This window comes from Lepisma saccharinum, chromosome 6 (assembly GCF_977018435.1).
Source record: "Lepisma saccharinum chromosome 6, izLepSacc3.1, whole genome shotgun sequence".
NCBI classification, from domain to species: domain Eukaryota; kingdom Metazoa; phylum Arthropoda; class Insecta; order Zygentoma; family Lepismatidae; genus Lepisma; species Lepisma saccharinum.
Window position 1 is genome coordinate 69,588,570 of NC_139234.1, and position 12,537 is coordinate 69,601,106.

Genomic DNA, 12,537 nt, shown 5'->3' on the forward strand with positions numbered 1-12,537 from the left:
GGCACTTAAATTGTATTCCTCATATGTAAGGATTCAAATTTCTCAGTTTTCTAGAGAAATTATATAATGCATAAACACCAAGCTCATGAACTCTCAAAAGAAGCTTATTGAAGCAGATTTATGCTTTTTGTTGACTTGATTTATTGTAAACAATGCAAAAATTATAACAGTTTCTCTGTTCTATTGGTGTTGCTTGCATGAATTATTTGTTGGTTTTTTTTTTTACACAATATTACCACTGTTTCATTCTTCTCCTGGATTATGAATCAGGCATAAGTTGGCCAAAAGTCTCTTATTTTTTAAAGGAAATTAAATATGTTCTGAAACTTTCCTACCAAGTAGCATGATGATATTTTCTCAAGTTACCCACTGAGTGAATTCCACTATCTACACTCTAAAATTTGTATAAAAAATTACCTCATCAAATACTATTCCACTAACTTCGATTCAGAGCATCTTGATTCATAGATTACCAGTTGTCAGTCTGTTAACCTTCAAATTTATTTTGATATGGTGCTGACAGAATACATTTTAAAAAATTTTGCTATCAATGAAATACTACTACTTTTAAATTTCCTGTGTTATATGATTTAAATACAAAGAAATAAAATATGAAAAAAAAACTGCTTCTAAACTGTCGGCCTGTTACCTCTGGAATTGCTCTATTTTGAACCCTTGGAAAAATTCTGACGAATGTCGTGGAAACCAGATCAAAATATCAAAATTTTGGAAGAGGAACCATATGTAAATGCCTCTCTTTCTTCTTCTTATGAAGCTGTGGGTTTACCAAAATATAAAAGAAAGTGTTATTATGCTTATCTGTATAATGAAGGCACCACAAGACATCACATTATTTTAAATACTTGTTGCTTTCTCTCTCTAGGCAGACATTTGGTCTTTGGGCTGTACAATAGTGGAAATGGCTACAGGAAAGCCTCCTTTTATAGAACTTGGATCTCCACAAGCAGCTGTATTTAAGGTTAGTGCATTTAATTAGTATAGGGTTACTATATTTCATAAGTGAAAATCCGGGACACCTCTGACCAGAAGCCTGTTGGGAACGCAAGGGTAGTAGTACAAATAGTAGTAGTAGTATGAATAGTATTAGTTCTACAGGGAGGTTATTTCAGTCTTTCACCGCCAGCGTGGCGGCCGGTCGTCGGACTCTTCATGCAACAGGTCCCGGCAAATTGCGTTCAGGAAGTCCGTAACAGAAACCGCTTGTTTTGTAATGTTTCCACTTTTCACAATTACAGTTACAATTACAATTGAAATAAGCACGTACCTTGTCGCAAGGATGCTGGAAAAGGTGTCCTCGCAATTACAAATATTTCTGGCACCTTATTTCTGACGTCTAATCTTAGATTAGTCATCGCTACTTTATCCTCAGTTGTCGCGACAGCGCCGGCAGCTTATCGGGGGTTGGGTGAGTTGTCAGCCGCGAGATGGCGCTTCATACTGCACGTGTCGGCAGTGATGCCAACCGTAGGGACATGTCCCTACGCATAGGGACTTTTCACTAAATTTCGCCCGCGTAGGAACGTAGGGACAGATTTTGCCAAATGAGGGAAAACGTAGGTACTTTTTTCAATCTTGGTAAATTACATTTTATGAATTAGTTTATCTGGATACTTTAGCGAGGAGGAGAAAAAAGAACTAACTAACAGATCTCCATCAGAATTTTGGAACATGTTATCGGTTACCAAAAACTTTCAAGGCAAGTTCCTTTTTGAAAACATTTCCACTCTCGCGAAAATAGTGCTAACATTGCCGCATTCTAACGCGGAAACGGAAAGAATATTTTCAATGTTAAGTGATACAAAAACAAAAAAGGAAAATAAAATGGGACCAAAATTGTTAAAGAATGCAGGAAATACAGCATCACCAACCAACATCTATCTCTTCACAGCAGCAGCATGTATGACTTCAAATAACATAATCAACAGTAAACGACTCAACGTTATTCATTAGGGGTGTGCTGGATTCTTTACTTTAAAAAGTCGTTAATTCTCGACGTTTTCTGCCTTGTAAGTTTCTGGAACTTATCGAAAGTTGTAAGTTTTTATTCTAGAAATGCAAAAACAATCACTTAAAGTGAAAATGACTTGTAAAATTCGAGATTTCCAGTGCTTCGGGAAATTTCGAACATTTCCCGTCCAGAAAATTTTCCGACTTGGTCGGGAAATTGCAAATTTTTCAGTCCCGAATGTCGGGATTTAAAAAAATTCCCGTCCCGACCCAAAAAATTCTGTCCAGCACACCCCTATTATTCATTAAGGCAAGAATTTACAATACCGGACCCTTCTGTAATTTCTATGCTACGTCTTATACTCACGAAATAATTATTCGTGATTATTTATCTCAAGTTAACATGTTGGGGTGAGGGGGAAAAAATGTTCATTAACGTGTAGAAGTTGTAAAATAAGCTTTTCAATTCTCGCAATGATTCTCCGTATACAAGTATGGTAGCCATATTTGTTGATATGAACAAATTAAAATTACTTACGCTGTCTACAGCGTTGCCACACTGTTGATTTCATACTTGGAGAGCATGGATCGTGTAAGAATGGCGGAAGAGAACAGTAAAAAAGTTGTTAATGTTGTACAGATTGTTAGGTGGAGTGTGCAGGAGGATGGCTGTGGGCTAATTAATAAACTTATGGATTTCAGTATATTGCCCAAAGAACGTGCTTACATGTGACAGCGACAATCACGATGTAGAAGAACTGATTTGATTACAGGTAAATTTGGCAACAGTACATCAATCATAAAATTGCAGGATACGAAAATGGCGTCTTCGATGATGAACGTTTGCCGTTAAAGTGCTACGAAAATAATATTTTTTATCGGTTCGTAATCACAATTACCGCAAAACCATTCAGGAATAGCCCCACTGACCATTCTCGGTAAGTTTAGGTTAAGTTAGGTTAGGCAAACATAGTTAAAATTTGGGCTCGAAAAAAACATGCACGGGTAGCCCAACAAACCATTGACGGATAGCCCCACGAACCATTCAGGTACGGTTAGGTTAGGTTAGGATAGGCAAACATAGTTGAAATTTGGGGTCGTAGTAATATCAGGAATGTATATTTCGTTTTTTAAGTATTGGAAACACAAAATCTTCCGGTAAATAATAAGCAATCGTGCCGATCGCGGACCACTCAATGTCACTTATTTTGCAATTTCTACACGTGACCCCCCAAATCTTAACTTGAAATTCGTGATTAGGAGGCCTCAATTAGTGAGTATGCAAAATATTAAAAAAATCGGGGAGGGGTCATGTATTGTAAATTCGCTCCTTCATTAATTGTGGAAGCACCGAGCAGAAAGATTTGGTAAGTAAATGTGTATATTTTATCTTCTGTTTTGCATGCTAATGAGGTGTTGTTTTTTTAGTCGCTTTACTTATCTTAAGGGCATTTGGTCAGTTGTAGGGAGGTTTTGACTACGTCTTTAGGGACATTGCCGGAAAATGGTTAGCAACACTGTCGGCTACCAGACGTAGAGCTAGAGAGTCTAAGCTCATGTTCACTTCTGTCTGCATTTATCAGTACGTGTGTTGTTTATACTGTGTTATTGAGTTGGCGTGCTAGTGCTTTATTGTGTGTTAATTGTTATTCATTCATTAGTTATTCTGCTAAACAAATATAGTCTTGAACAAAGAGTTTTTATGTACGATAATTACGTGAAAACGAACTCTTGCAGAAAAGTGGTCAGGCAATTACGAGACACAGGATCTCTTGAACCTAAGAAACGTGTTGTATTGCTGTTGAAGTAGGTCATTTTCAACATCTCTTATAACACAGGAGGTTAGTGATCATCATTATTATTACTTTTAAATATCATTTTACGCTTTCGGTTTGCTTTATGCGCCGGGATGCTGTCTTCCTTTCTGTCAACTGAGGTTAAGTAGCGATGTCTAATCTAAGATTAGATGTCAGAAATAAGGTGCCAGAAATATTTGTATGTGGGAGGACACCTTTTCCAGCATCCTTGCGACAAGGTACGTGCTTATTTCAATTGTAATTGTAACTGTAATTGTGAAAAGTGGAAACATTACAAAACAAGCGGTTTCTGTTACGGACTTCCTGAACGCAATTTGCCGGGACCTGTTGCATGAAGAGTCCGACGACCGGCCGCCACGCTGGCGGTGAAAGACTGAAATAACCTCCCTGTAGTATGATAAAGTAATACAAATTATCACCATACTTATTATGGATAGTAAAAAGAGGTAAAGTTCTCTGTGCATTTTGCACCATGCCGTGAGGCATATATAGGGGATGTGGGTGTACGGCCCCACACATTCTATCGATCTTGGTCACGTTGGAGGTGATGTGATTAGCACCATGCTCCCAGCCACCTTTACCCCCTGCTCCCGGCCACCTTTAACCCCCAGGTATCCATTTAGTTGAGGCTGGGTGAGCCTCGGTGCCACTTTGTGCAGGGACAAGGCCAGAAAAAATCCAACCTTAAATCACCCACTCTCTGGGTGTAGAATCCGAGTCTCCCACACGGCAGTCAGACACCCTACCCACAAATCCAATTATGGACAGTATCATATTCTTTACACTCTCTTCTCGGTGACAATGAACTAAGCTGTTATCTCACAATGTCGAACCTTTATTTGAAAACTGCAGACTGAACAGATAGGCTCTTGAGTGCCGACTGCTTACCGTAAGCAGCTTCCTAGACAATGGAAGAGAATCATCTTAACTGAAATTCAGCACTGCAAACAGAAGGAAATAAAAGTAGCATTATTGTTGTCGGCAAGTGCATTGAGTGGAAACACATTCTTGTAGCTCGATAACTTGTATTATTGAGAGGGAGCGGTTCAACGTGCAGTTAGATTGTTTTGTAAAATGAGCATTTTAAAATTATGTCTGCACATTTATGTATAAATAATATTCCTGATAGTTAGAGGCACATATTTTTGGTAAATAAAAAAGCAAAATTTCAGTATAAAAACAGAGTCAATTTCTGGTTCAAAAGTGGTAAATAAAATGAAATTTCACTGTTATAGTGGTGAAAAAGTGGTATATAAAATGACATTTTGGTTTTAAAAATGTGAATATAATCCCAAATTTGATTTAAAAACTGCACTATTACACAAAATAAACATATCCCTTCTAATAGCACATTTATGTCCTTACCAGAATATTAAGTTTATTTCTGTATAGAGGGTTCATTTTTTGCTTCTCAAATATTTACAGCAGAATTAATCAATTTTCCGTGAATTGCATAACTCATAGGATACTTCAGACTTCAGAAAGTGTTGCGTCGGTATATAAACGGTAAATTTCGTGTTTAACAGTCTATTTCGCATCATTTCGTGACAAAACAGGGTAGGAAAATGCACCTCACACCTTTCAGAAACATGAAAAATTAACATTACAATGTGTTATTTCACATTTCGTGTTTTTGTCAAAAACTAAATGTGCATGCCTCTACTGATAGTATAATCATACTCATTTCTGCTTTCTCACCCGATTCCTAATCATATTTTAGGTGGGATATTACAAAGTTCATCCTGAAATACCACCAGAGTTGTCAGAAAGAGCCAAAACTTTTATATTGCGATGTTTTGAACCAGATCCTGACATCCGATCTTCTGCTGCAGAATTGGTGGAAGATGCCTTCTTAACTGAGTGAGTATCATAAATTCATTGGAAAATATTTATGATGATTGTGTGTACTTTATCATGCACTGGCACCAAGTTTGCAAAATTGTATAAATAATAATCAGGGCCCAGATTTTGATGACATGTCATCTTTTTGTCCTTGTGTAGTATGCATTGCTCTTAAGTATTAAAATCCTGAATATGAACCTCTGATTATAAAAATTTGAATTTTATTGTGCATTTTTGTGTCATATTTTCAATTTTTTTAAGTTTTTGGCCATTTCTTAAAGTGTTACATCATTTTTCTATCTTTTTTCTAGTTTTATGTTATTTTTCAGTTATTTTTCACGTTTTACTTCTTTTTCTGGACTTTTTTTTTTGGAGTAATTGTAAAAAAAAGTAATGTAATTGCATTATGTTTCACTCACTCATTTTTAGCCAGGAACTGACATTTATCGCCTTGATGTGTGTAACAATGAAAACAAAAATTCTATCGCCACGTGAATGTAGGAACAAAGCAACATTCCTCTTGACATTTCCTACTGCAATAATTTTGAATAATTTAATATTTTTACAGATTTTTCTACTTAACATTACACACACTTTGAAATTTCAGTTCTAACGTTAGAGAAATAAAAACTATGCCGTACGAATTGTCATACTCTGAAATAATGACAAAATTTTAAAATATTTTTTTTAGGTCAGTTTATTGATATTTTTAGGTCATAAATCATTTTTCAGATATTATTAAGTCATAAAAATCCAGGCCCCGGTAATAATACAGTGGAACCTCGATTTTACGTCCCCAGATTTTGCATTTTTCCATATTTAAATTTTTTTTCAGCTTGGTTGTCTGAAAAATGTAAAATGGAGGTTCTACTGTATCTAAGTATGTATTCTCAAATCTTAGAATTGTTTGTCTTTTAGTTTACGGTTGTTATAGGCATTTAAATACTTACTGATGTAATGTTTTCGTTAGAAATGTGTTCCCTTCACCTAACATTTATTTTTAGTTTGATTAATGTTGCAGTTGGGTGGCATTCCATTGTTACTGGTTGAATGTCCAGAATATATTTTTGGCATTAAAGTAACTATTCTACTAATAGTTAACCAACATTTTATTTACAGTTTCTGTGCAATGAATTGTGAAACTAAACACACTTGATTAAACATAATTACACTTAAAGTACTTTCTCCGATGTATTTTATGTCACAGGTGGGACACTGCCTCTTTACTTAAGAAATTTACTTTAATTTAAGTGAATTTTCAAATTATGACAATGAAAGAAGGTAATTCGCCTATTACGAGGGTCACTATTTATATTTTGAGCCTAACAATGAAAAAACAGGAATTTGGCATTGAAAACTGCTTTATTGTTTTTCGAAGTATTCTCCTTTATGGTCAATACACTTTTGCATTCGTTTGAACCATTTGTCAAAGCAGTTTTTCCAATCTTCTTGAGACACCTCCATAATATGGTTTTTGAACGCATCAACGGCATCGTCCGCCGACGAAAATCGTTGTCCACGCAATTTATTCTTGACATTCGGGAACAAGAAGAAGTCATTGGGTGCAAAATCAGGACTGTACGGTGGATGACCCATCACTTCGATTTTTTGACTGTTCATAAAGTCGGTTGTTAGACGAGATGTGTGACAGCTGGCATTGTCTTGATGAAGAATGATCCGACGGCGTTTGTTTGTTTTCCGTATTTGACCAAAGACCTCTGGCAAACAAATTGTTTTGTACCATTCAGAGTTGACCGTTCTACGTTCCTCTAAAGGCACAGTTGCCACATGACCAGTTTTCCCGAAAAAACAGGCGACCATTTGTTTCGATGTGCTTCGAGCGCGAACAACTTTTGTTGGATTGGGTTCATCTTGAAACACGCATACAGTCGACTGCTGTTTACGTTCCGGCTCATATGCATATATCCATGATTCGTCACCTGTTACAATCTTATATACGTCTTTTGAAGCACCACGATTGTATTTATTGAGCATTTGTTTGCACCAATTGACGCGAGCGTCTTTTTGAGTTTTTGTCAAATTGTGTGGGATCCAACGAGAACATACCTTTCTCACAGCTAAATGATCATGTAATATTTTATATATGCTGGTGGAACTAATGCCTATGGTTGCCTCAATCTCACATTATGTCACATGATGATCTTGCAGTATTAGGTTTTGCACAGCATCAATGTTTTCTTGAACAACAACTGATTTTGGACGACCTTCGCGAATCTCGTCGGTGAGCGAATGGCGGCCACGATTAAATTCGTTATACCAGCGTTTCACAGTGGCAAAGGATGGGGCTTCATCGCCAAATGTGGAAGTAAGTTGATCGATGCACTCTTGTCTTGATAATCCACGTCGAAAATCGTAAAAAATCATCGCACGAAAATGTTCAAGAGTTAATTCCATTTTATTGTTGTCGCGCAATCTCCAAGGTAACATAAACAACACAAATCAAGCTATTGACAAAACATTTGAAGTACGTTATGGTCAATAATGCCAGACGATTCCGTGCAAATGTCAAATCGCGCCTAACTTCAATCAGTGTTGCCAAGGCTCAAAATATAAATAGTGACCCTCGTAGTATTCTAGTGTAGTTGAAGGGGAAATGGAACATTTGAAGGAGAAATTCATTATTTTTGGGTGTCACGGTGGATGCAATTGAATACAAAAGGACATCAAAAAATTAAAATAAACAAACTATATGTAAAATATATTCTACCTTCTAACTTAATTATGTATAAGTTATGGCATTTCATTTAATTTCAAAAATTGCGATTCACAGGCACTTTGACATGAAATGCCCCAGTTATAATTTTAGAAATCTTAAGAGTTTTGCATATATTTTAAACATTAGCTTGTTTATTATGAGGGCTGATTGGTTATGTACAGGAAGAAGAAGGCGAACAGACTGGCTGCTCCTCAGGAGTTTAGCAGAAGCATCTCCGTGCCAGCAGACAGAGTGATCAAATGCGAAAAGAACAGCCATGGTGGTCGAGTTGCAAGTTCTCCAGATGACAGGTAAGTGTTGGCCAAAATAACTTGTAAGCAAGTTTGAAGGGAAAAAAGAGTCTGCCTTGTTTGATTCAAATAATTGTATTTGTGTCAACTTTTCGTCTCGGTGCATCAGTGGTAGCAAGTATCTTCTAAATGAAGGTTCCTTAGTTTATCTCGGAGGCAGAAAAATTCTTGTTGGTCTGACCAACGTCTAAGGCCAGAGCTGCAGTTATGTTCATCTTAAAGGTTTGCATAACCACTTTTCGTAGATGCAAAATAAAATAATACAGTTATCTTAAGTGTTTTTTATCTTTCCTGTGACGTTTCATCCTGGTTTCCCAGAACTTTCTCAAGCCAAGATAAAAACACACAACCTTAGTCAGTCTACACTTCTAAGGAATGTATACAAGGTGTCTACCAGTCAAGAAAGTGATGAAAGTCAAGAAAAAGTGAAGAAATCAAAAAGTAAGTCAAGACGTCAAGAAATTATACTTGTGGTCAAGAATTTTTGCGATCGCAATGACTGTGATTGACTGATTCATTTAGTTTATTTTACTTCACTTTTCTGTCCCTTTGGCAAATCATGAAGATGAGGATGAAGAAACAATCACAAATATATAGGGCCGACAACACAAGCCCCATGTAAGATTATACTGGCTGAGTCCAGATGTCAGAGTAGTCTGCCAAATGCAGTACAGGATGCGTTAATAGTTAAAGTCTAATCTCTTGGTAAATATAGCTTCAATTTTCATCTTAACTGGCCTTTTGGTAGGGGTTTTTCATTAAATAAATATTCATTTTCTTAATTGTTAATTTCCAACTATACTTAAGTAGGGGTCGTAATAATAAGAGTTAAGAAAAACTAAAAGAAGTAATGAAAAGTCAAGAATTTTGGATTTGTTATTTTGGTAGACACCCTGGAATAGTTTATGTCCTTGTTTCTTCCTAGGAATGTTGGTTTTTCCATGTTGCTGTACTCTCTTCAGGTGTCACAACCTAGGTTAGCAACAGCAAGGTGGGAAAACCAGTTTTCCTAGAAGAAACAAGAAAGCAAACTATGCATTCCTTAGAAGTATAGAGTGAGGTTGTATGTTGTGTACGTGTGGTCGTCTTGGTGTAAGCTTGAGAAGGTTCTGTAAAACCAGGACGAAATGTCACAGGAAGAGTAAAAAACACTTAAGATAATCATATTATATTATTTTGCAAGTACAGTTACTGCTCAGAGCTGAAGTATCATATATTGCAGTTATTATTTTTATTATTACTTATAAGAGGTAATTTTGGAGCATATGCAATGTAAAATAATTACAGAAAGCAAATGAATGAAAATAAATATGCTGGAGTAGTAAACATCATGTACAAAAAACTACTTGAGATTCTAGAAATATTTCCGTATTCTTTTGCACTAGTTACCCGTTATCCTCAGGTGTTTGTTTCTTAATGGATTTTGACCCATTAAATCATTTCTACCCTCCCTGATATGTTAACTAACTAACATCACAAAGATAAGCAAGTCTGCTTTGATATGACTATTAATATATTTTTATAGTTGTGCACATAGGGTTGGACACTACCTTAAGTGGCAGATAGTTTCATATTATACCCATGTTTTGACACACTATTCACATGCCTCTTTCACAGATATGTATTTGCATAGCAAAGTTACCAATTCTACATTCCATTAGATTCACTTTGCATCACCAGTGTTGCACCCTTAGTGTCGTGGTTGTAGAAGGAAGTCAGCAAACAAAGCAGCGAGAGAAGAACAGCATTTCTAACAGGAAGCTGATAAGTCTGCTCACTGATAAATTAGCATCCTCATTGTAGATAATTGAATAACGGGGAGGGAGAGAGAGAGAGAGAGTCATTTGGATGAGACGGGAAGTTGAAATTCCCAGTCTGTTAATATATATCTGTGAAATATATGCTGTCCATCTTAGCTTTAGAAGTTTTTGCATTTTAGTTACAATGATAAAGGTACTTTACCATCTTTTTTTAATAGACGAGTCATGGCAAAAGCTAATATTTTTTGTGTTTTTGTTATGATATTAAATCATTTGTGAATAAGCTATTGTGACATTATTAATGCCTTTAAATATGTTATATTGCAATCAGTGGCGAAGCGTAGATTTCCTAGCAGGGTAGGCACAAAAGTGCGATAATTTCCATTAGTTCTTAAATATGTAAAAAGAAAGGGAGGGGGCTATGTCATGGAGAGTGGTTCAATGTCTCTCCAGGCCACTTCTTTACTTGCCAGTGGCGTGACGTTCTCGAGCCCTGTTGTCAATTCTTCATCACTTTTATTCTAAATTTATTTTGCAATTGAGGTGAAAAGGGCTAGAACCCCCCCCCCTTATAATTTTTGGGTCAGTCTGACGTTTGTGCCGTGAGCAGACGACAGAATTCCGCACTTTCAGCGACTGTCAGTTTGGTACGTTCTACTGCTGCCAACTTAGTTTTTTTTTAGCAAGACTTCCTCGCACCAAGGAAAACACCATTGTTATCTGTTGTCTAACTAAAGGAATGATTGTAGTTAATTCCAGTCTTGGCTTTCTAGATAAATGAATTTCTAACACCTTTATGTGCAAGTAAACATAATTTAAATTTTGAATATTTTCGTCTCATTTGTTCTGCTCTATGCAAATCGTGACGATGAGAATGTATGGAGAATGAATTAAAGATGATCAGGAAACATTGACATGACCACAATTAGGTCACCTGGCTTCGTAACGTGTTAGGATGACCACCACGTGGCTTTCAAGAAATAACATAAGTAAAGGTGACCTCTCTCATTCAGTGTGTATACTTCGCATCCTAGTTTGTTCTACACCTTGTGTTAGTAGACACCTTTATGTGATAATAGAACATAGGATCTTTGTTTGGGACCCGGCAACACGACAGGTTACTATGTAACATATAAACAGGTTATAATAAATGTAGTTGCTTGAGACAATAGAATCCCAATTTTTAGGCGCAATTCAGCTCTTTTCTGCCAATCCAACGTGACAACACTGGCCTGTTCCGCCAGACCTGAAACAGACATGGCCCGCGCAATAACCCCATAACACAAAACTCTTTGTCCTAAACCCAAAAAAAGTCTTTCCTTGTATTGTACTCTCATTGACCGCCCTCTTCTCTTGTTATCCCTTCAGGGTAAACGAAACTGCCTACCTCTTCGCTTGTGTCGGCTGCATAAAAAAATGTCTGCTTGTAATATTTATTCAACGACAGTGTTAACGCATTTTATAACGTTTCAACAACTTTGAATTTTTAAAAAATATTTTGCTGTCACTTGTCACTGCTACTTGCAAAGGAAAATATAGTTGAAAACATTTTAGAAATGATTGTTATAAGAAGGAAACATGAAAGACCAAAAGTGGGTCCTACCTTACCGATGATTACATCTTCACTGAATTAAGAACTCGATTGTTCTTGCATTTCAGTCCGGCACATCTTGCATAAATCTGATCGCTGCACAACACACGAATCACAAACAAAGCTCTACCGCCACGAACCTCGCGCTCCGAGCCACTCTCCCTTGTAGCGCCCTGAGCAGGAGGCAAGTTTTCACAGAGAGGGAACGAACGAGGGAATCCCCGTTCACGATAAACATGAATTATTCTATTTCCAGTGAAAGTAAAACTACTTTGTAAATATAAGGCATAGCTAGCATTTTAATTTACATTATTTGGTATGAAGACTTACTTTACACATATAAGTTCTTTAGACTTTCTGTTTACGCTATGGTGTTGGGTGAATCGACAAGACCATCAGCACTCTGACCAGAAAACGAAGTCAGAACTACACTACTCCGTAATTTTCAATTTCACTTACACTTGTCGATGAAAGGAAGGAAAACCTAAGTTTCGTACAAAATGTGGAGAATGTACAATGAAATAGAAATATC

The 12,537-nt window shown here is 36.6% G+C and overlaps 1 protein-coding gene across 2 annotated transcripts in view; it reads left to right on the forward strand.

Annotated features, from left to right (window-relative positions):
- The window catches only part of Ask1 (apoptotic signal-regulating kinase 1), a 101,534-nt gene that overhangs the window by 49,465 nt on the left and 39,532 nt on the right, over window positions 1–12,537 (forward strand). For both annotated transcript variants that reach the window (XM_083124086.1, XM_083124087.1), the window contains exons 17-19: window positions 884–979; window positions 5,506–5,645; window positions 8,526–8,654. In XM_083124086.1, the coding sequence (XP_082980212.1) occupies window positions 884–979; window positions 5,506–5,645; window positions 8,526–8,654 (365 nt within the window). The remainder of the gene's footprint in view (window positions 1–883; window positions 980–5,505; window positions 5,646–8,525; window positions 8,655–12,537) is intronic.